The 25,366-nt window shown below is 38.9% G+C and overlaps 1 protein-coding gene across 3 annotated transcripts in view; it reads right to left on the reverse strand.

Moving 5' to 3' along the window:
- Nucleotides 1–25,366, reverse strand: part of UBE3A (ubiquitin protein ligase E3A) — a 140,177-nt gene that overhangs the window by 77,160 nt on the left and 37,651 nt on the right. For 2 of the 3 annotated variants that reach the window (XM_049852653.1, XM_049852655.1), the window contains exons 2-4: nucleotides 14,721–14,784; nucleotides 12,350–12,469; nucleotides 8,657–8,701 (exon numbers count right to left, since the gene is read on the reverse strand). In XM_049852653.1, coding sequence (XP_049708610.1) covers nucleotides 8,657–8,701; nucleotides 12,350–12,369 — 65 coding nt within the window. In that variant the 5' untranslated portion in view covers nucleotides 12,370–12,469; nucleotides 14,721–14,784. Of the gene's footprint in view, nucleotides 1–8,656; nucleotides 8,702–12,349; nucleotides 12,470–14,720; nucleotides 14,785–14,938; nucleotides 15,806–25,366 lie in introns of those variants that run through there. The other variant, XM_049852654.1, reaches the window with a different exon arrangement.

Genomic DNA, 25,366 nt, shown 5'->3' on the forward strand with positions numbered 1-25,366 from the left:
ACATCCAAACTCCCTGAGGGACCAAATTACTGGGCTGAGGGCTGTGGGGATCATGGTCTCAGGGAACACCTAGCTCAACTGGCATAACAGAGTTTATAAAGAAAATGTTCTACATTCTACTTTGGTGAACAGCGTCTGGGGTCTTAAGAGCCTGTAAGTGGCCATCTAAGATAAGATACTCACTGGTCTCATCCCTTTGGGAGCAAGGAAGAATGAAGAAAACTAAAGATACAAGGGAAAGATTAGTCCAAAGGACTAATGGGCCACAACTACCATGGCCTCTACCAGACTGAGTTCAGAACATCTAGATAGTACCCAGCTACCACCGACTGCTCTGACAGGGATCACAACAGACGGTCCCAGACAGAGCTGGAGAAAAATATGGAACAAAATTCTAACTCACAAAAAAAAGCCCAGACTTACTGGCCTGGCAGAGTCTGGAGAAACCCCGAGAGAAGGGTATGCCCCCTGGAAACCCTTTTAGCTCAGTAATGAAGTCACTCCTGAGGTTCACCCTTCATCCAAAGATTAGACAGGCCTGTAAAACAAAATGAGGCTAAAAGGGCACACCTCCCAAGGGGCAAGGACGAGAAGGGAGGAGGGGACAGGAAGGCTGGTAATAGGGAACCCATGGTCAAGAAGTGAGAACGCTGACATGTCCTGAGATTGTTAACCCATGTCCTAAAACAATATGTATACTAACTGTTTAATGAGAAGCTAGTTTGTTCTGTACCTTCATCTAAAGTATAGTAAAACAGAAAAAAAGTGAAAATACGTCAGTGAAGAAAAAGCAAAAAAGTTTGGAATTAGAATTGAGAACTGAAATAATAACACAGAAAAGGTAGTACCTATGAGATGCAAAATAAAAACTAATGGTGGATAAAATATAAAACAACAAAATAAAAGGGAAATATAAAAAGGAATATGTGACTAAGTGAAAACCAAAAAAAGGAAACCTGGTGCCATCGAGCCGATTCTGACTCATAGTGACCCTACCGGACTGAGTAGAACTGCCCCATGAGATTTCCAAGGTGCAGCTGGTGGATTCAACCTTTTGGTTAGCAGCCATAGCTCTCAGTAGAAAAATGTCAAGAACTAAGAACACAGATAGGAAATACAAAGGGCCTAGGCTTGTGTAATCAGTCTATAAAGCAAGGAACACTGTTCAATGATTTCTAAATAATTCAGTGTAACTTCTCTTTGCTTCTTCCAGGATGCTGCCTTTATAAAAAAACTCCAGCCCCTGCAAAGGTTTATTTAAAGTTAGAATTTGAGAAGAGTGAGCCATGGTATCCCAGACAGTTCTAGGCCTTGTAGAAATAGATAACAACAAGAGACAATTGTGAGAAGTTATGTTCCAGTTCAAGGTTGGGTCTGTTACAATGAAATGGTGTGAAGTTACTATTTAGAGACTGAATCTATAGTATAGAATCCATAGTACAGAATCTATTTAGGAACTCATTAGTACTTTGATTCAACCAACAGGCCATTAAATACAGAAAAAGATATAGTTTCCATGAAAAAAAATTTTAATAATAAAAATCAGTATTTTTACTGTTAGACGTATCTATAACATAATAACCCTAAAGGATTGTTTTATTCATCTTTATAAATGTCAATGCCCAGAATGCTTGTTATATAGCAAACACTGAAAATACAACTGTGGAACTATTTACATAAATCTTTTATAAAAATAATCTTATTTTTTTAAACTATTACTTAGAAAAAAATCACTGTATAGTGATGAAATTATAATAAACATGCAATAAACTGTATCCACCCACCTCCTTCTAATTAAGATACTACAAAGAAAGAAATACAAAATACAGGTTGGTGTTATTGTAGTACATTTGTTCATTCCCTAGTCATAACCATGAAGTTTGCATTCTGATACTTGCCCTGATTCAAAGACACTCAAGTAGAAAATTCATTCCTTGACTAATTACATACTTGAGTGTCTACCATGGACCAGGCAATGTGCTATAAATTCTGTGATAAAGATCTGGTTGAGCTTTCCCAATATGTGGATTGGTCTTATAAAATATTCTATCTTTTTTTTCTTAGAGAAACTTGGAGTTACTAGAAATCTTAATGCTTAACCGCTTTTACATACATTGTTGAGAAACACCTAGGGGTACTTTCAGTGTTAGGATGGGAAAATCTTTAAGATTTTGATCTTATGCTTAAGTGTAATCAATGTATTATCAAAGGTAGCTTTGTATGAATGCTGAATGAACACAATTGTTGGTATGTTCCTTCAACCACGTGAATTTTAGACATACTGAATTTATCTGAAAACAAAGATAGTTACCCAAACTTTTTATCTCCCTTTTGGGTACAAAAACAGAAAAAAATTTGCTTTCTCCTAACTAATTATTACATCTCCACTGCTCTCTAGAGAAGGGAAACGTACAACAGTATTATTTATTTGGTCTCCTGGACTGGAAGTGTGCATGTCAGAAACTAGAGGAACCAGAGGACTAAGGTTGGACGATAACAGAAGGGCCAAGGGTCACCCAAGGACGAAGTGATGCAATGAGAGAAAGCAAGTAAAAAAGTAGGAAAACATACAAGATTGAGGCTCGAGAGTGAGATGTTTTAATCAGGGGTAAAAACGAGGTTGGCATGTCTATGGGAAAGGGAAGGAGCAGTGAGGCAAAGGTAAAGGTTACTGAAGATAAAATGCTAAGGAGTTAGAGATGAACCATGTAAACAAAGGTGGTAGTAGACTGGGGAAGGGGGAGGGAGAGGAGGGGTAGAAGAGTATAAGCCTAGATACAAAAGTCTTCAAAGAATGAGAAGTGACTGGGAGCTCATTAGACAATAAAGACAGTTAGAGGATGATACCACCAGAAGGCATAAATCTCAAAGAAGCAGAATTTTTTTTTAAATAATTTTTATCGTGCTTTAAGTGAAAGTTTACAAATCAAGTCAGTCTCTCACACAAAAACTTACATACACCTTGCTACATACTCCCAATTGCTCTCCCCCTAACGAGACAGCCCGTTCCCTCCCTCCACTCTCTCGTCTCCTGTCCATTTCACCAGCTTCTAACCCCCTCTACCCTCTCATCTCCCCTCCAGGCAGGAGATGCCAAAATAAGTCTCATGTGTCTACCTGGTCCAAGAAGCTCACTCCTCACCAGCATCCCCCTCCAACCCATTGTCCAGTCCAATCTATGTCTGAAGAGTTGGCTTGGGGAAGGAGAATTTTTACAGTGAAAGAATGATAGGAATAGCACAGAAGCATCAGTGGAGGACAAGAATAATAAATTGTGTGTGAGAAACTAACAGGTTGAAGGCATCCTGAGCTTTTGCATTTAGTAAGAAAACCCTGGGTAATGCGAATGATTAACATGTTTGTGGTGTGACGCATCACTTTTGTGTAGCTCTTCTTGTCATGGTCTTCTCCTTACCACCCAAATGATAGGATGGGACTGTGAAAATAGGGTAATTGTGGTCCAACAAGGGGACTGGTCAGTTTTGCTATCCCGCTGGGCTTACAATGAGCCATCCCAGAGGTGGGAAAGAAAAGATCCCATCACCAGCAAGGGAAGAAGAGCCAGGAGCAGAGAATGAGCCCTTTGGACCCTCATGCTGAGAAGCTCCTGGAACCAGCAGACAGAGGGAGGGAGACGTGGTGGCAGAGAAACTATGGCAGGAGATGACATGGTGGGCTTCCTAGTGCACAGAGCGAGAAAGGTGAGTGCCTTTGGACAGGAGGGTTGCTTGCAGAGTAGAGTGCCTCTGGACACTTAATGGCAGAACTAAAAGAGCTTTGTAACACTTGCCTAAGCAGAGCAGGGGCCTAGGACCAGAGAGAGGTGTGCCTGTGAGCACAACTGTCCTGATGGAAGAACTGTATTCTGAGTGTTCCTGAGTCTGAATTGTAACTTGTTACTTCTCCAGTAAACCCCACAATTTTGAGTATTGTCCGTGAGTTCTGTGTGGCCATTACAATGAATTAGTAAACGCAGAAGAGAAGTAGAGAGCACTGTGGGAGGGACAGTTGATGTCAGAACTGGTAAAGATGGGGGAGAGGAGGCATGGCTGACTTCTGCCTGTAGGAATCAGCCTTGGGCTATTAATCTTGATTCTCTTTCCCCCTTGTGAAGTTAGGTCAGACTCCGCTCCCACGCCTTTTTTTCTTTTTTTACCACTCAACTGCTAATCAAAAGGTTGGAGGCTCAAGTCAACCCAGAGGAACCTCGAAAGAAAGACCTGGCACTCTACTTCTGAACAATCAGCCACTGAAAACGCTGTGGAGCACAGTTTAGTCTGACACGCACGGGGTCACAGTGAGTCAGGGATGACGTAACAGCAACTGGTTACTGACGGGCCCTTGGTAATGCAGAAACGGCTGTTACCAAGTCACCACTTACTTTACTTGACCTTGCTGAGAAATGCGTTCTTTCTGTAAATTATTTACTTTGGGCTTTCAGAAAGGTTTCCTCCTTCCTCTCTGGATATGCCCCAGAAACTTTCCTTTCTAATTCAGAAACACTCCTGATCCCCAGGAATCAGCTACTATACCCTTTCCTTTTCAAATTTCTTGTTAGACAGTTTTACCATCTTTTGAGACTTTAGCAATAACCTAATGACTCCAAATTCCTCTTTCAGTGTAAATCAAATTCGGCTTGATAATCATTACTATCCCAGGTCCTTAGCTATATAAAACGGGTTCCTTTTTCAAAGACCTTGCTGTGTAAAGGAGGAGACACCTCGATGATGTCATAAGGATATATCGTAACGATGACTACAGTGGTATGGCAATACAAGGAAGGCAATGAAGCCAGGGTGATTCACAGAGGATGATTAGAAGTTGATGGCAAAAGGGTGAGAAGACTGTTTCAGACACGGAGAATGAATAAGGATACAGGAGTCTGAGAACATGGTATACAGGATGGCTCCAAACAGCTCATGAGCATAAAGTTTAAGGTAGTGATCAAAAATATGAAAAAATATGGAGAAGCACAGAGGAACCAGATCACAGGAGGCCTTACAAATCATGGCAAGGGATTCTAATTTGAGCCAGCAGAAGGATGGTTCTTAAACTTGGCAAAGTCACTGACTCATGAGAATCTAATAAAGGATTAATTACCTTCTCCCCATAAAAATGCACATACACTCAATCTTGCAAGGAATTTCAGAAGACTCATAAACCGTTCATAAATCACTAGGTACGAATCTCTGTGGTAGGAGTCAATGAATGATTTTTAACAGGTCAGTAAGTCAAATGTGTCTTTACGATAATTCCATTTTCTAAACAGGACTAAGGTGAGCAAAACAGAGGAAGGCAACCTAGTTACATGATGACTATTGTGATAGACCAGGCAAACAAGGAAGTAGCGCAGGAAGAAGGAAAAGGAACCTGATGTAAAAATATTTAAATGAAGTAGCATGTAGGTGGTAAGCGGGTGGTTCTAGTATGAGCAATAGGGTTGAAGGTAGCACCACTGTATATATGACGGGGTCAGAGGACATGACAGAGTTGGAGATGGAAACACTGGAATCAATCAGAGTAGAGATGGTAAAGCTTTCTTTCTAGCTACAATGCCGACAGTACCTAGAGAGAAAGAGTAAAGATGGTCTGAAGACTGGGCCCTGATGCATTCCAAAATTTAGAAAAAACTGAGCATTTATTGAAATACAAAAAAAAAAAAGTTGCCACCGTGTCAATTCCGACTAGCTTCGTTAAATAATTACACCTGAAAACAGCCTAAATGTTCGGGATGGGGTGTGGAAGCGCAGTTACCAAATATAAGAAATCTGAAGTTACTCAGAAATGGTTTTAATTCATTAAGAAAATTCAGGAAACTAAATTAATATAAATAAAAAGACAGTACTGCCATGGTGTGTGTGTGTGTATATATATATTTTTTTATGGTGTATACATACACATAAATTTAAATAAAACTCAAGAAGAATATACATAAGATTAGATAAAAAGATTTAGGTTATTGTGTTAGCTGTATTTCTACGGCAAATGATGAAATAGCATCCATAATCCCAACACATTGCCACTGAGTCAATTCTGACTCATAGTAACCCTATAGGACAGAGTAGAACTGCTCCAGAGAATAGACAAGAGTAACTGGCTCTCTCCCAAAGGCATTGCTTATCCTGCTATCTTTTATGTGAGGGTTTCAGATTTCTAAAACCCCTAAGCCCACCATTACTCTTCTAATTCCCTGTATTAAAAACAAACAACCCCCGCCAAACAAAACAAAGAAAATAATTTCTACTTTGAAACTCATGTTATCTAGCTGAACACCTCCTGCCTATTACATAATCAGCAGGGGCAACTTCAGTGTCTGTGTGCATGACCTAGCCCAACACCCTAGCCCCCAAAATACTTGACTTTCTCAACATAAAGTACCTTCACGTCACACTTCAGCCAATCACTCCTTTGTCTACTGTAGGCATATTAAATATCCAATCTCTGATCACTATCATATATGCTTTCAACAGTTTTACTTACACTTGACTGTATCTTTGACCCATCAAGACATCAGTCTATTTTTAACCTAGCTCAACACCTTGCTCTGACACCACTACCCTTCCAATCTTGGCTATCACCAATGGCATATAACTCCAACTACTCCAATATTAACACCCTACTCATACGCCACTTGTGGTTCTGTCCCATTTCCTCTGCTTGTACCAAACCCGAAATTACCATGTATTTTCCTCTGGCTATTTTTTGTATTGGAGAAAAGTCCTCAAATATAAGTTTGATAAGGTCTCTAAATTCAGCTTGTCACTCGGTGGCACAAGACTCTCCACAGTCTTTGGTGTCCTCCTTCACCCACCCCCCAAGTAACTTTTCAAACGTTCACACTCTTCTCATATCCCATACTCAAAGCCCTGTGTTCCAGAACACTATTAAAAGTGTGCCCAGAAAAGCTAAAGGTCACTTAGGTTTCACCTCAGCATTTTAAGGCATCTGCGCCATTTTCAGTACAGAAACCTGTTTTTAAGTCTGCATTTCCCAAACTTATTCAACAATACAACTCTCTTTCAAGGAAGTCTCTTTCACATCTCAAAGGAGATGGAAACAATGGTGTAGCAGACCTAAACTAATTTACTGAGAGAACTGGTGGTTCAAACATGAATGACCTTGACTTCTCCATCCTTACTTATAAATTTCATACATCCATCTTTTCTTCCTTTTAGTTTCAGAAGATGAAGGAGCCCTGGTGGCACAGTTGTTAAAGTGCTTTAACGCTAACTAAAAGGTCAGTGGTTTGCCAAAAGCTGCAGCCCTGCAGGAAAAAGATGTGGCAGTCTGCTCCCATAAAGATTTACAGCCCTGGACACCCTATGGGGTCGCTATGAGTCGGAATCAACTTGATGGCAGTGAGTTTGGTTTTTTTTTTTGGTTAGTTTCAGAAGATGAGGGTTTTTCCACTTATTCAAATTCAACTCCTATACATATATTCTTTATTCCAATCCTTACTACCTCAAAAACCGACTTTGATTAACCACCTCTCCTATTATCTTAAACTTCTTAAGCCCTCACAACCAATCACTGAAGTCTTGTTTCAGCTTCTAAACATGTATTTGTCTTAAATCCAGAAAACTTTGTCTTGAATTCATACTATACCACTGCTCCTTAAGGCCCTCCCTGACTGAACCACTGAAGCCATTGTCAGCCTACTGCCACACGTTTCTCTTCAATCCTGTTTCCCCACTGCCAAGGTTATTAAAAATATAACTCAGACAAGGTTACTTACCTCCTACTTAGCAAACTCTTTACAGGACCCCAAATACCTACAATATATAGGTCAAGACCCTTCACAAGGCATGTAAGGCCCCCATTACCTAACCCTTTCTCACTATCACGTCTTATCTCCTTTATTTCACTTATCCAAAAATCCCCAATTGACTGCAGTTCCCTGCACTCACTATGTGGGCTATGTAACTTTTCTCAAGCTTCCACCTAGAACAACTCTTCCCACTTTCCTAACTCACAGTCACACATCAAGATTTAACTAAGCTTTGCTGGTCACTACTATTTCCCTGCCATCTGGATTAGGCTCCTATCGTATATCTGGCTAACCTGGTTCTTCCTCTTGTTCACACAGCATCCTGAGGATCCTTGTACCACACTGATTAAAATTATTTGCTTCTTTGTCTTCCACCCAAGTAGGTTGTAAATTTCTTGAGGGCAGGGACTAATATGCATCCTTGTATCCATAACAGCTCTACTCTGTCCTACAGGGTCGCTATGAGTCGGAATCGACTCGACAGCACTGGGTTTGGGTTTTTTTTGGTATCCATAACAGCACCCGATGCCTTGTACACATAGCAGGCACTTAGTAAACGTTGGTTAAACTGAATTCTTTCATCTCCCTATTTCCTTACAACTGCTACAGGAGAAAAAAAAAGCATAAAGATTTAGGAGTATGCAGTTTTCTCTCTACAAGTAGAAATTCAAGATTCAGAAGTATTTGGTAAAGGAAAAAGTACACACACTCCTATCCATATTAAGAGTTTTCTCCCAAATGTTTTTTTTTAATATTAGCGTTTTTTTTTTTAAACTATTTAAAATTTTTTAATTATTTTAAAATCATGTGATATCATTTACAGTAGTCTAAAAAAAAAATCCTAGGGCAACTTAAAAGACACCACAGCCTCAACCAAATTAAACTTACATTCGGCTAGCTTCAATGTCGTCAGACTGAGGTTCTCCGGGTGATCTGTAAAATGCAATTAAAGAAAGTTAAGCAAAATAGTCCATATTCCAAAAAGGACAGATAGGCTATTTTGGAAGACGAATATGAAAACAAGATTTAATCACTAAATAAAACAGTTCTAAAAATAATTAAAGATTGCCATGCAAGAAAAAACTAGTCTGATCAGATTCTTATACATATATTTTAAGGGCTGAGTTAATGAAAAACAGTGCATTTTTTTTTTTTTTAAAGAAAAGGAAACTGTAAACTCTACATTAAAATGTCAACATACAAGCCAGTATAATAAATCATAATTAATCACAAAATCAAATACTTATAATAAAAACACACAACTGTGAAACTGTCTACAGCCGTCTTGCTTATCCACAGTGACACACGGACTCACTGACACTCAGCCTCAAACTTTAGGTCAGGGGTCAGCAAACTACGGTCAGGGCTAGCCTCTTATTTTTGTTAAATAAAGTTTTACTGGAACATAGCCACACTGGTTCATTTTATGTACTGTCTACCGCTGCTTTCATGCTACAGGAACAGAGTGGAATAGCTATGACAGAGACCATATGGACCGCAAAGCCTAAAATGTTTATTATCTGGCCCTTTAAGAAGAAGTTTACCAAAATCTGCTCTAGATAATTCAAATCTAATTACTTTGGTGAATTCTGAGACACTTAAAAGATTTATTATTCTGATCATGATTACCTTGGTTCAACAGTGAAACTAGCTTTCCCTGAAAATACAATGGCAGGATACACTCACTACCTGTCAAAAGTGTACTACCCTGGGCTATTAAATTTTTGCTGTGGATAATTGTGAAATGACTTTAGTTATAAATAGCTGCCAGTTATTTTCTATTATTTCTGAATATACTGTTGCTATCTTATGTAGTGAAGCCCTGGTAGTGTGGAGGTTAAGAGATCAGCTGCTAACCAAAAGGTCAGCAGTTTGAATTCACCAGCTGCTCCTTGGAAACCCTATGGAGCAATTCTACTCTGTCCTCTAGGGTCACTACGAGTTGGAATCAACTTGAGAGCAACGGGGTTTTATCTTATGTAGATATATTCAAAATTCTAAGACCCTACGAAGCCTTTCATTTTCATTTTGGGGACATGAATGAATTTTTCCTATCCCTACCATACTGTGAAAAACAAATTCCTGTTGGCCTATTCACCTTCATAAATAGCATCAGCAATGTATACTAAGATGAATGCCTACTGCTAACACCTTCAAATTCCCAAAATATATATATTTTATATATATTTTTTAAATAAAAAGCTAAATTTTCAAAATGGCATTACAAGAACCTGATTAGTGAATTTATCACTGACTTTAGATTTCAAATTTTGAACAACTTTAACAAAAGAATCTTAAAATCAGAGCCACTAGGAGAAAAAATCTGCTTTTCTTAGCTGTTAAAAAAAAAAAAAAGAAAAAGAAAAAAGCTCGCTTCTTTCAAAATTGCCCCTCATTGCAGGGTTTAAAGTCATTCGGATTCTAAGGACAAGGACGGAAGGAAAAAAAAAAAAAAAAAAGGTTCCAGCTCAATTACTTATATATATTTATTATAGATCTTCTTTGTAGTATATATAAATTTCACTTTTTCACAAAATTATGTAAGAACTAAAATCGGGGCATGCTGGAGGTGGCAGTAACATAGAAGTGACACAAATGCAAAAATCTCACTCCACCCTCTCCCCCAGGGAGCAAGCAAATCACTTTGTGACACACCTGATCTCCACCAGCTTTGTGGGTAAGTACCCCAAGATTGCTTCCAAACTTGTATCTCCCAGACAGAAGAGCTAAAAACTGATGATAACCCCATGTACCAGCTGACTCATTTTTGAAAGTGCGACCCTCCAGCATCAGATGTCATATTGTAAGGAGGCAAAGCTGGCTTGCAAAAAAAAATTAAACCTGCTGGCACTAAGGGAAGAGAGGCAGATTAGAAGCTTTCCAACACGTAGGCAGCAGAACTTTCAAAATTAACAGGAAAAGGGAAAGGCAGAGAGAGAGGGAAAAGCCGAGAACACAACAACAGGAAAATAAAAATACTGCTGCAAAAAAGGTAAGACACAAGCAAGAAGGAAAGCAAGTCCAAGTCTTAGAAGCACAGTATGTAACTGCTGCAATGTTTTGAGATTCTGAAATGGGAGAGGGGTTAAAAACATCATCAAGTGATAACTACATTCAATTTTTCCAATTTCTACTCTCTAAACAAGGGAAAATGTGAATAGTATCAATATATCAATGAATTGTAAATTTACTAGGTTATTATTTAATAGTAACGTATTACAGTGAGATGTTAAACATCACTTATAAATCAAACCAAGTAATTTAAACCAATCCAGTCTAGGGGAAGGACAAAAGAATAAAGGATTAAAAGATTATTACCCTAAAACAGATCTATCTTGGGTCTCTTAAACAGGTCACTTTCTATTTAAATTGAAAGTTAATTGCTTTTTAATCAAGAGAAAAGTGAATATGCACAGAACAAAAAGAAAACACTTTTCTTGCAGTGAGTAATATGTAATAGTGCGTGTCTGGTACATTTCTGTAAATTAATATTCTAAATAAGAGTTACCGGAAAATGGCCTAAAAAGTAAGGACTCAAATTCTCAAAGCTATGAAATATCTAACATCTAACAATGGTTCCCAAACTTATTTTGACCTCTAAAGAGGCCATTTATTCTTTACTGTCAAGTGTTTGGAACTTTAAAAGAATCCAGCATGTGCTTATACTTTTACCAAATTCAAAACTACAGTCAAAAGAAAAAACAAAAACTATTAAGTTAGCCTGAAGCTTATCAGAACAAATCGGAAAAAATTTTAAACTGAAACAATAAGCAAATAAAATTGAAAATAAAAATACATAAGCCTTGTAACTGCCTCAAATTTAGGTCTTTAGACTGCAGAAAATATGATCCCCAAATGCCGACTAATCTGAATACTGCAGCGTGAGCTTGCAAATGCAAAGGGCAGCTCCCTTCCAGTGACAATGGGTGCAGCTCCTCCATCCTGCAAGCACTCCTTTTACCTCCACTGTACCTCTCCAGGAGAAAAAAGTATACTAGTTTTATTAAAAAGTTGTAAAAGCTTCTAGGGGTGTTTAGTTAAAACTTTAACCACATAAAAGCCACACTTGAAAAAATACATATTAAGAAAATTTCCATGCCTTTTTAAATACTGTTCACAATAAAATGCTTCTTTAAAAACTTGAAATGTTTGAGAATACTTTCCTGCTTTATTCATACAGGTTTTTAGTGGTCAGTTTGAGGAGTCCCTGGGTGTGCAAATGGTTAAGCGCTCAACCAATAACTGGAAGAATCTCCCCAAAGGCACCTAGGAAGACAGGCCTGGTAATTTTCTTCCAAAAGGTCATAGCCCTGAAAAACCTGTGGAGCCTAGTTCTACTCTGCACACATGGAATCAGCTTGACAGCAACTGCTTTGGTTTTTGGTTTGGTGCTGATATTTTCTACGGGGGAAAAAAGCACTAAAATATTTTAAGTAGAAGATTAAATGGATAAGTAGTTCAACTGGTCCACATTTCTTACGGCAGACTGCCCGCCAACTATGCATTTTCTTTACTTTTACAGCATGCATATTATTTTACACTGATAGCCTTTAAAGGGCTGCAAAATACATTCAACATTACCTTTTACAAGCTGTGGCCATTCGGTGACATCAGGGTGATCACAGCTTTGAGTCACTGATCGAAAACAGGTTGTCACACCAGTCTAGCTGCTAACTTGATCTGAGCGTAGGCTTAATAACGCTAATAAATTAAACAAACCTTTAGTTAGAACACTTTATATAATCCAAATTACAGCTGAAAAAATAAGCTTCAAATTAAGCATAATATAAAATTCATCAGAAGAATATTATTATAGAAATGCTTTTAAGAACTGTTTTCCGGCATTTTTCCTCCCTTAAATGACCTATTCACTTGAGAAAATGTAGTAATAATCCCTAGAACTTTTATGGAGTGTTACAGTTTACAAAGCATTTCCGTCAACATTATCTTGTTTGAGTCTCATGACAATTTTGGCTCTACCAATTCAGGGTAGATACTATAGCAATAATTTAAAACAAAAAAAATTAAGCAGCCTCACAGTGACTGACTTGCCCAAGATCTCAGACTTATTGTTGGAACTTGGACTAAAACCTAGATGTACTCACTTCCTAGCCAGGGTTGGATTTTTCTGGTTTGGTTTAGTTTTGCTAAACAGAGTTTCATGACTTAAGTATATGTAAATGAGCAAAGATTTAGAACATGCGTTAAGACTCCAAAATCAAGGCAACAGTTTAAACAGGCCTAATTTACTAACAGGGCTTTTAAACTGAAGGAGAAATCAGTCTCAAAGTAGGTGAATGCTTAATGGAATAGTTATTCACGTACATACACCAAAGTCCAGTCCTTACTTACTCTAAGTTGGGTGGTCTAACATTAGCCAAAATTCCTTGAGTATTACATCAATGCATGTTCTACTCCTTCTCAGCTATAAACTCACTTAGATTCAATTTCCTAAAAGAATATGTCAAAATATAAAAATACCTCTTCCTCCATAAGCCTATTATCTTTTTATCCCCTTATTTGACCTTAACAGAACTTTCCTGATGGTCATGGTTCAAATCTACCAGGCCTCCTAATCATACTGTAATACTGGCAGAGACACATCAGAAATATTCCAGGATCAACAGCTCATTTAACTAATTTTTCCTTTCATATTTCCCCATTAAGCTGTACACCTAGGCCAAATCTGGAAAGCAAACTAAGGATAGATAAGAAAATTCGGAGTGAGAGAAAGAAAAGACCATTCATACTCAACACCTTCAAATGAACCATGGACAAGTAGAGAAGGTGATTACCAGCAAGGATATGGAACCCAACATAAAAAGCAAGGTATCTCAGAATCTCAGGAGAAGGAAAAAACATCAATGCTTGGGTCTACACCTCAGCACGCCATGAACGAAGGTCTTCAAATTCAGATAAGGGTGAAGGTTGGCCTGAGTATAAGTAATGAGGATTCCGATAATGGGATTTATAATCCCTGAAAGAAATAACTCAAACTCTAGATTCTCCTGTCATAGCTACATGTCCTCTAATGAGAAACAGAACATTCCTGAGGTCGTATGGGGTAATGGTGCCCCTGAAACAAACAATGTCGTTATGTTATAGTTTCCTCTTGGGTTCCTATGAGTCTAATAGTACACGTGGATTTAGAAGATCCAAATATCACACAAGTCCAACTTCCAATTTGTAAACACAAAAAATGAGAAAGTTAATTGACTAAGGGGGTCAGCCTGATGTTAAATAGCTTTTTATTTTTTTAATTACTAAGTCAAAGTCCTTTCCTCTATTCTCCTCTTTTATGAGGATCACTTCTCCAGAGTGCACAAGACAGACAGACTCCAGAGCCAGAATGCCTAATTCAAGTACCAGTTTGATTACTTACAAGCTGAAAAATCTTGGACAAATTACTTAATCTCTCTGAGCCTCAATTTCCTCATAAGTAGAACTAAGATAATAATAGTACCTAATTTAGAGGACTGTTAGGATGAATGAGTTAACACCTAAAGTGCTCAGAAACTCAGTGCCTGGCATACTGCAAGAGCTCAGCAAATAGAACCTTTTATTAATACTCATAGCCTAACAGCCAAATTTGCCCCCCTACCCAATCTTCTTAAGCAATACTAGTTTATTTAATGTGCTGGTCTCTTCTAAATTCTCTCAGCAACCCATCTGGATGCCTCATATAGTCTAACTGGTAGCATAGTTATTTATGTAGCTCTTTGTTCCTCTACCATTATTTATGAAGCTCTAAGTTCCTTAAGGGAAGGGAATATAAAATTTTATTCTTTTGTACATTCCTTATTAGCACCTAACACAATGTTTCAAAAATGGCAGTAGATCAAATCTGCTAAACACATCTGTCATTATTCTAACATTCAGACCAAGGGTAGACAACCCATGACAGTAAGATATGCATGCAGTATGAATTTAAAAAATAAATAAATAAACATACCATATTTCGCCAAACTTTTGATGAGCTGGTAAATTCTAAAATCAGGCTCTTACAGATTTTTAACCTAAAATATAAAACACTCCACTTAATTCCTTCTATAAACAACTGGATACACTTTTAAAAATCAATGCATTTTTAAACAAATTTCACTATAAAGTAAAAGCAGTTACTTTTCTGTAATATTTAAGTATTCGAAAACATATCAAGAGAAAAATTACCCTACTCCTGTTGTCAAGATGAGTGGAAGGGCCTGTGGCCTGAGGCCTGAAGGCCCTGTGGCCTGAGTGCTTTCAGCTGGCAGAGCTATGTTTCCCGTTTTCATCCACAGAGCTTAGTGTGCTTTCCATTTCCTTACTCTTCCCTCCCTCTAAAGGGCTGAAAATATATGAGAGTATATGAAAACTCTTTGACTACATGCCTCTATTCCCTTCAGACACCTACAGCAATTAACCTTTTAATTTAATCCTATATTCCAAACATCAGCTAAATTAGGCACAAGTATGGGCATCTGTCTATCACCTCCTGGCGTGGCAAACCAAACAAAAAAACCAAACCCGTTGCCGTCGAGTCAACTCCCACTTATAGCGACCCTACAAGCAGTGGTGGGCAAATTGTTTGACTTGCATGAGTTTCAGGTATCTTATCTGTAAGATGGAGGTAAAACCTACCAAGGTTGTTCCAAGTATTAGAGAAAATGTATTAAAAGTACACAGAACAACTCATCAGACATGGAAGGGACTGGACAATGGGTAGGAGAGAGACGCTGATGAAGAGTGAGCTGCTTGTATCAGGTGGACACTTGAGACTGTGTTGCCATCTTCTGTCTGGAGGGGAGATGGGAGGGCAGAGAGGGTTAGAAACTGACAAAATTGTCACGAAAGGAGAGACTGGAAGGGCTTACTCATTAGGGGGAGAGTAAGTGGGAGTATGGAGTAAGGTGTATATAAGCTTATATGTGACAGACTGACTTGATTTGTAAACGTTCAGTTAAAGCTCAATAAAAATTATTTAAAAAAAAAAGTACACAGAACAACGCTTGGCATATAATAGGGCCTCAGTATATTACAGATTATTAATTCTTAAAGCAACCATTCAATATATCTATCAAAACTTAACTCTTATCAAAATCCAAATTCTGAAGCTTAAAACAGGCCCTAAATTCTCACTGTAAATTCTTAACTCATCTTTATACAATCGGAATATTTCTCAGCATGACAGGAACTGAAGTCTGGGTTAAAATATAATAATTTCATTTTATTATATATGAAGAAATCAAACCCCAGAGATTAAGAAATCCACCCAGTATCCTACAAGTTGATAGTAGAACATGAATACACTTCACATAAATATTAAAAATGCAAATTCTTGGCCTCTAGCTCCAGAGATTCTGATTCAGTGCATGAGGTGGGGAGACATGAATTCTGTTATTTCTAACATACCTTTCAGGTGATATGCAGACCCCAATTTCAGAAACATATTAGGAACATATACCAAAGGAAACCCTGGTGGCATAGTGTTTAAGTGCTACGGCTGCTACCAAAGGGTCGGCAGTTCGAATCCACCAGGCACTCCTTGGAAACTCTGTGGAGCAGTTCAACTCTGTCCTGTAGGGTTGCTATGAGTCGGAATCGACTCGACGGCACTTGGTTTGGTTTTGGTTTTGGAATATACCAAATATATAAGAATACCAAATAAGTAACAGAAATCGTAAACACCAGAAATTTCAGGTGTACTTGCTCGCCTTTTAACCATTAACACCATACTGTGAGACCTATTATTTCATTTATATCTGTTTCTCTGATAGAAAGAGCTCTGTCTAATAATCTAGTAAGAAATGTCTATATCAATCTATGAAGCCCTGGTGGCACAGTGGTTAAGAGCTTGGCTGTTAACCAAAAGGTTTTGTCAGTTCGAATCCACCAGTCACTTCTTGGAAACTCTATGGGGCACAGTTCTGCTCTGTCCTATAGGGCCACGATGAGTCACATCGACTCAATAGCAACTGATTTGGTTTTCTGGTTACGTTAATCTACACTCATTCCCCTCTACTCTTCATAAATTCTTAAAAAAGGCCCATCTGTCTATGATTGATTCTTTCTGCCTTCTTCCCATCTGTATCTATATATATGCATATACATGCAGATATATTTTTATTATTACATCTGGTATGTTCTTTACCTCCTCTCCAACAACCTACTTCTTCACCCCCTTCTGAAATTTAACTTCAGAAACCGCCTTTTCTATTACTTTTTATTGTGTTCACTCAGCACTTCTGTGCTCCTTTGCACCAGATTTATAGTGTCTTAAATTTATAAATAAAGCTCCTTGTTGAAACACTTAAGACTTGTCCATCTATAAATCCCAGATCAATTGATCAAATACTACTTAAGTTTCCCTATCTCTAGGCTTTCCTTGTCCTAGTCTATTCTGCAATTAGATTAAAAACTTTAAAAATGCTTTCATGCAGTACTCTCAAGACATCAATTCTATTATCTCCTTAAGGTACTATTCCTTTAACTGCCAAAAAATCTTTAAAATCATTTACTCAGCTACTGATATACAAAAACCTACTGAAATTTCTCTTATAAAAGTTAGCATTATTCCTGTATTTTCCAATCCTGTAGTTCTTTAATCCCACTTAATTTCTGTAGCACTTGGCACTAATGATCACTCCTTACCTTCTCCTCCCCTGGCTTCCCTGACACTGTACCCATCTATGTTCTTCTACCTCTCAGACGGCAACTAGATCCTCTAGCATTCATTTCCTACCCTTCACACATGGCCACCCTCTAATTTTCTGTCACTACTCCCCCTCCCCCCTTTTCCTTAACCGATATTAATTCTCTGTGCAATGTCATCCATTTCTCTAGTACCTCATAATTAGGATTCCTAACTCTACATTGTCTAAGCCCGTATCTCTTGAATTATACACCTGGAGCTCCCAATTACCAATGGTACATATTGTCAATGACTGAATTGTGTCCTCCAAAAATATGTGTATCAATTTGGCTGGGCATGATTCCCAGTACTGTGTGACTGTCCACCATTTCGTCACCTGATGTGATTTTCCAATGTGCTGTAAATCCTATCACTGTGATGTAAATGAGGTGGATTAGCACCAGTTATATTGATGAAATCTGCAAGATTAGACTGTGTCTTAAACCAATCTCTTTTGAGATATAAAAGAAAGAAGCGAGCAGAGAGATAGGGGACCTCATACTACCAAGAAACAAAAGCCAGGGAAACAGCACATCCTTTGGGTTCAGAGGAAACCCTCGTGGCACAGTAGTTAAGTACTATAGGCTGCTAACCAAAAGGTCAGTAGTTCAAATCCACCAGGCGCCCCTTAGAAACTCTATAGGGCAGTTCTACTCTGTCCTATAGGGTTACTATGAGTTGGAATCGACTTGACGGTAACAGGTTTGGTTTTTTTTTTTTGGTTGGACTCAGAGTTCCTCCGCTGAGGAACTCCTAATCCAGAGGAAAATTGATGACAAGGACCTCTCTCCAGAGCTGACAGAGAGTGAAAGCCTTCCCCCGGAGCTGATGCCCTGAATTTGGGCTTCTAGCCTTCTAGACTGTGAGAAAATAAACTTCTATTTCTTGAAGGCATCCACTTGTGATATTTCTGTTATAGCAGCACTAGACAATTAAGACGTATCTACTTAAAGGTGCCACTAGCTTCTACATTCAATATATCTTAAACCAAATTCGATTATTTCCCCTGCTCCCCAAGAAATCACCCACTTCATCCTATGTGTGCCTAATCTCACTGATCTACTAGTTACACACTGAAAAATCCGGTATCGTCTTTTTTTTCCCCTCCCTCATTTTTATTAGCCTAACCACTGTGTTGGTTGATACTTCCCAACCTTCAAGTTCTTAACAGTCATTCATTCAAAAAATGTCTACTAGGTTTTTAGTGTCTACTAGAAAGACAACATGTTGTTGTTGTTGTTAGGTGCCGTCGAGTCGGTTCCGACTCATAGCGACCCTATGCACAACAGAACGAAACACTGCCCGGTTCTGTGCCATCCTTACAATCATTGTTATGCTTGAGCTCATTGTTGCAGCCACTGTGTCAATTCACCTTGTTGAGGGTCTTCCTCTTTCTGCTGACCCTGTACTCTGCCAAGCATGATGTCCTTCTCCAGGGACTGATCCCTCCTGACAACGTGTCCAAAGTATGTAAGAGGCAGTCTCGCCATCCTTCCCTCTAAGGAGCATTCTGGCCCCACTTCTTCCAAGACAGATTTATTTGTTCTTTTGGCAGTCCATGGTATATTCAATATCCTTCGCCAACACCACAATTCAAAGGCATCAACCCTTCTTCGGTCTTCCTTATTCATTGTCCAGTGTTCACATGCACATGATGTGATTGAAAATACCATGGCTTGGGTCAGGCACACCTTAGTCTCCAGGGTGACATCTTTGCTCTTCAACACTTTGAAGAGGTCCTTTGCAGCAGATTTCCCCAATGCAATGAGTCTTTTGATTTCTTGACTGCTGCTTCCACAGCTGTTGATTGTGGATCCAAATATAATGAAATCCTTGACAACTTCAATCTTTTCTCCATTTATCATCACGTTGCTCATTGGTCCAGCTGTGAGGATTTTTGTTTTCTTCATGTTGAGGTGTAATCCATACTGAAGGCTATGGTCTTTGATCTTCATTAGTAAGTGCTTCAAGTCCTCTTCACTTCACATAATTCTCTTGCCCTCATGCGGCGGAGGAACAACAAAAAAAAAACCACACCCAGTGCCGTCAAGTTGATTCCGACTCATAGCGACCCTATAGGACAGAGTAGAACTGCCCCATAGAGTTTCCAAGGAGCGCCTGGCAGATTTGAACTGCCAACCCTTTGGTTAGCAGCCATAGCACTTAACCACTACACCACCAGGGTTTCCAAGGGTGGAGGAAAATGGAGCACAAATATAAAGATCATAATAAATTATGTAATTACAATGCATACATAGTTAAGTGTTGTGAAGGAGAAACACAGGGAGTTGTAAGTGAACATAGTTAAAGGACCCGACTTACTCTGGAGAGACAGAAAGATATTTTTTACGCAGTGACATAAAAAGTGAGCTTTGAGGCATGAGCAAGATTCAGCAAGCTAACAAACACCCTGTGACGTAACGGCAGACCTACAGGTCTAGTCACCCGAACGAGAGAAATTTGGAGTCATATTCTAAAGAGAAGGCCCTCTCTTTTTCCCAGTACATCAAATTGCTCATCGAGTGCTATCAATTTTACCTCAGAAATCCCTACCTCTACCCCGACACTACCTTCCAGTGCTTCCATAGCTAGTTCTTAGTTGCTTCCAGAATAAAGAAAAATTCCTGAACGTGTCAGATGAGACTGTATTCAACTTGACCAAAACCTACCAGTTAAGCCTCTTCTCCCAGACTAGATCAAACAAGAGAACATGTGTATCATTCACTTTGTATAATTCTGGTGCTTGAAAATGACCGTGGAATACAAAATTAACATCTTACAAAAGAGGAAAACTCTTCTTTTAGGTGACTTGCTTTATTTTGGTCACTCAACTAATACACACAGAGTCAAGCTTCGAACTCAAGTTGTCTAATTCTGAAGGCCATGCTTTGTTGTGCCACACTTCTAACTTACACTCAAATCCTATAAATTTTGTCTCTGAGATATCTTTTGCTCCCTTTTTTCCCCATGCTTACACCACTGTCATAATACAGGCCCTCATTACTTCATCTGGTTTCCCAGTCCAACCTTGACACTGCTGCCAGAATTATCCTCCTAAAACTCTAATTTGGCCATAATACTCCCATGTTCAAAAGCTTCTATGCCTTCTGAACCCAGAGGATAAATTTCAAAGTCCTTCACACATCATTTGAGGCCCCTCACATATGACTCCAGCCCACCCATTAAGTCTTCTACAATATCATACCAGTTGCCATCAAATCAATTCCAACTCATGGCAACCCCATGTGATAGCAAAGTAGAACTGTGCTCCACAGGATTTCGATTGTTGATTTTTCAGAAGTAGATCACCTGGATTTTTTTCTGAGGCACTTCTGGGTAGACTCAAACCACCACACTTGCGGTTAGCAGCCAACTGAGTTAACAATTTGCACCACTCAGGGACAACTGCCTTATCACCCATTACATGGCATCATCGCTGGGTGCCTGATGACCTAGTCCCATTACTGGATTACTGGCACTCACATACTGACCATCTGTACTTCTGACTTTAATGTTTTTGCTTCTCAGGACACTTGACTCACAAATGTTCCCCTGTCCTTTGCTAACCTCTGCACCCCTCCACTTACCTTTCATATGCTCCTAAAAACCTTACTCTTTCTAAAGGCTACCTTTCACAGGGTTCTTTAAGCTCTTTTCCTATAAATAATGAGCCTTCATTGGGTTCTATAGTACATTTCTAGTACCAGTTTTTTTCCTACCTTACATTTATTATTTTCTACCTTATATTATAGCTATCTGTGTAAGTCTGCCAGAGCCTCTGGTTGTAAGCTGGTTGATGGTAGGGATCATCTTATCCATACTTTTATTCTCATAGTAATAATGACTATGTTCTCTTAACACTACACCATCCCCCAACAAGCTAGTTCCAAATGCAATTCACAGATAAACAAACAAGGACATCATTTCTTCCCAAATAAAAATTTAATCTAGTTCAAAGAGGAAATATGTAAGAATAATCAAGAAAATTTTGTTTTACTAATACAAGAATAACGTGCCCTTCTCCCAGGAAACTTGCCCAACCAGGCATTAAAGCATATCATGTATTAATTCGAATAGAATAGTTAAAATCATAACAACCTGTTTGGAAAACTGATGTATCTAGTAAAACTGCATACCTTATGACTTAAAGATTTTACTTCTAAACATATGTAAAACAGAAACGTGTACGTATGCTCATGAAAAGACATTCATTGGAATGCCTGAAGCAACAATATTTTTAATAAGCCCCAAACCAAAAACAATTAAAATACCCTTAACAGTAGACTGCATTGAGGCATATTTATAAAATGAAATACTAAGCAACCAACTACTACAACCAACAACATGGATCAATCTCACAAATACATTGAATGAAAGAAGTTAGGAGGCAGGGCCAAGATGGGAGAGTAGTCAGATGCTTCCGGTGGTCCCTCTTACAACAAAGACCGAAAAAACAAGTGAATCAATTATATATGACAATCGAGGAGCCCTGAACATTAAAGGCAAAGTTTACGAATCAGACTGAGTCACAGTAGGAGGGAGAGGTGGTTCAGAAGCAGCACAGCTGCCAGACCTGACCCAGGGGAAACCAGCCCTGCGGGCTGGATAGGCTGCCGTGCACGGTGAGGCAGGCAGCGGCATTCAGGAACCGTTTTACACATTGGGAGAGACTAAGCCGCGGAGTGTCTGCCCAACCCTCCAGACCCAGTGAGAAGAGGCCCTCGGTCGGCAAAAGTACATGTGTATAACCTACTGCACGGATCAAGAAACACCCCATTTTGGAAGAACCTCTGTCCCATTTACTTGCTCCCTCCCTGCTCTGTACCAGGCCCTAGGCCAGCTTCAGTGATTGCTGCTTCCCCTGGGCCGGAAATAGGGCCCATCATGTGCCCTGAGCCACTGTCCTGGCTTTAGAGAGGGAACAAATTACCAAACAGGGAAAAATAATCTGCCAACTCCCCTAAGCCAGAAACTCAGGGCAAGTACAGCTCCTTTGCCTAGGCACAGGCATAAGGAGTCCATGGACTTTGAATGCCTTTCACCCCTGCATACAACTGTGTGGGCCCATTTCAACAGCATAGGCCGTCCATTAGCACAGCACACAAGGGTACATACCTGAAACCTAACTTCACCGTATCAGCTATATGGTGGAGCAGCAGGTTCGTGACATTTGACAACGCTCTGCCTGTTAAGCATGGTCCTCACCTACCCACATCAGGGGCCTGAGGACTGGTGGCTCCACCCATGCCATCTAGCCATCTGCAATAGTGGTCCAAGAATAAGTGCTGCTTTCCAGTCCTTACAGCCAACAGCACTAGGTGCCCACAGGCCAGCTGGAAAACCTACCACCTAAGCTCTCTAGGGAACGGGGACGCTCTTTCCACCCAGACACTGAGAGGCAACAGTCAGCTCCCTGCTTGCTTAGCACATGACCCCCTACTGCAGTCAGGTGCCTGTGTCTACTTCAATCACCCCTGCCCGTTGAGAAGTGTAGGTAAAAGCCTGCACCACACACCTGGTGACTGACTATCTGGACACCTGAGCTGAATCCATACAAGTAAAGTAAACAGACTACTACTACTAGTAACAAATCTACTTATCAGTAACAAATCTAATTACCTGGTGACAGGATGTTAGAGCTTTAAAGGCACTAATAATCAAAATAGCTCAAATGAGCAGTCTATTTGGACATATCAAAACAAAACAAAAAGCTAGGACACAGCAAGCAAACATAATAAATATAGTAACTTACTGATGGCTCAGAGACAACAACCAACATCAAATCACATAAAGAGGCAGACTACGATGGCTTCAGCAAGTTCCCAAAACAAAGAATCAAGTAATCTTCTGGAGGAAGTGAACTTCTTGGAATAACCACAGGTAGAATACAAAAGATTAATATACAGAACACTTTAAGAGAACATGAAGGTTATCAGGCAAAACACAGAACAAGCCAAGGAACACACAGACAAAGCAACAGAGGAACTTAAGAAGATTACAGAAGAGCACAATGACAAATTTAACAGGCTGCAAAAATCCATAGAGAGACAGCAAGCTGAAATCCAGAAGATTAACAACAAAATTTCAGAATCAGACTATGCAAAAGAAAGTCATAGCAACAGAGCTGAGGAAATGGAAGTCAGAATTGGTGAGACTGAAGATAAAGCACGTGACACCAACTTATTTGAGGAAAAATCACATAAAAGAATTTTAAAAAATGAAGAAATCCTAAGAATTATGTGGGACTCTATCAAGAAGAATAACCTACAAGTGATCTGGAGTACCAGAACGGAGTGGGGCGGGGGGGACGATAACATAAAATACAGAGAAAATTATTGAAGATTTGTTGGCAGAAAACTTCCCTGATGTCGTGAAAAACAAGTAGATACCTATCCAAGATGCTCGTTGAACCCCCCACAAGGTAGATCCCAAAAGAAGTTACCAAGACATATTATAATCAAATATGCCAAAACCAAAGGTAAGAAGAGAATTTTAAAAGTGAGCCTAGGGATAAACAAAATGTCATCTACAAAGGAGAGTCAATAAGGCTAAGTTTGGACTACTCCAGCAGAAACCATCCAGGCAAGAAGGCAATGTGATGATATACATAAAGCCTTGAAGGAAAAAAAATGCCTGCCAGAATTATATATTCAGCAAAACTGTCTCTCAAATATGCCGAAATTAGGACATTTCCAGATAAACAGAAGTTTAGGGAATTTGCAAAAACCAAACCAAAATTACATGAAATACTAAAGGGAGTGCTCCGGCTAGAAAAACAAAAACATCAGATGACAACCCAAGACTAGAACACAGGACAGAACAGCCAAATATAAACTCAGAGAACGAATTCCCAAAAATAAAGCTAAAACAGGGAAACAGATGTCAATACGTAAAAGATGAAAACAAAAAACAGGGACTAAAAAATGTAGTTATAGATCTTTCATGTGGAAAGGAAGCCAAGGCAATATAAAGAAATAAAAAATTGGTTTAAACTTAGGAAAAAAGGGGTAAATATTAAGGTAACCACAAAGGAAACTAATGATCCTACGCATCAAAATAAGAAACCAGAAAAACATTAAAAGACTCAGCAAATACAAAATCAACAACAATGCAAAGAAAATAAAAATGACTCAGTACAGAAAATTAAGTGGAAAAATGAAACTGTCAACACCACACAAAAAAAGACATCAAAACTACAGCACTAAACTCATACCTTTCAAAAGGTACGCTGAATGTAAACGGACTAAATGCACCAATAAAGAGACAGAGAGTATCAGAGTAGATTAAAAAAACATGCTCTGTCTATATGCTGCCTAGAAGAGACACACCTTAAAGATACAAACAAAAACTCAAAGGATAGAAAAAAACATATCAAGCAACCAACAATCAAAAAAGAGCAGAACTGGCAATGTTAATTTCTGACAAAATAGACTTTAAACTAAAATCCACTACAAAGAATAAAGAAAGGCACTATATAATGATTAAAGGGTCAATACACAAGGAGGACATAACCACAATAAGTGTCTAGGCACCCAAAGACAGGGCTTCAAAATACATAAAAGCAGCACTGAAAAGAGAGAGAGACAGCTCCACAAGAATAGTAGCAGACTTCAACATACCACCTTTGGTAAAGGATAGAATACCCAGAAAGAAGCTCAATAAAGACATGGAAGATCTAAATACCACAATCAACCAAACTGATCTCATAGTCATACACAGAACACTCCACCTAACAGTAGCCAAGTACACTTTCTTTTCCATCACAACAGACCATTCTCCAGAAAAGACCACATATTAGGCCATAAAGCAAGCCTCTACAGAATCCAAAGCATTGAAATATTAAAAAGCATATTTTCTGACCATAAAGCCATAAAAGTGAAAATCAGTAACAGGAAAAGCAAGGAAAAAAAAATCAGATACATGGAAAC

Source organism: Elephas maximus, chromosome 13 (assembly GCF_024166365.1).
Source record: "Elephas maximus indicus isolate mEleMax1 chromosome 13, mEleMax1 primary haplotype, whole genome shotgun sequence".
Lineage (NCBI taxonomy): Eukaryota > Metazoa > Chordata > Mammalia > Proboscidea > Elephantidae > Elephas > Elephas maximus.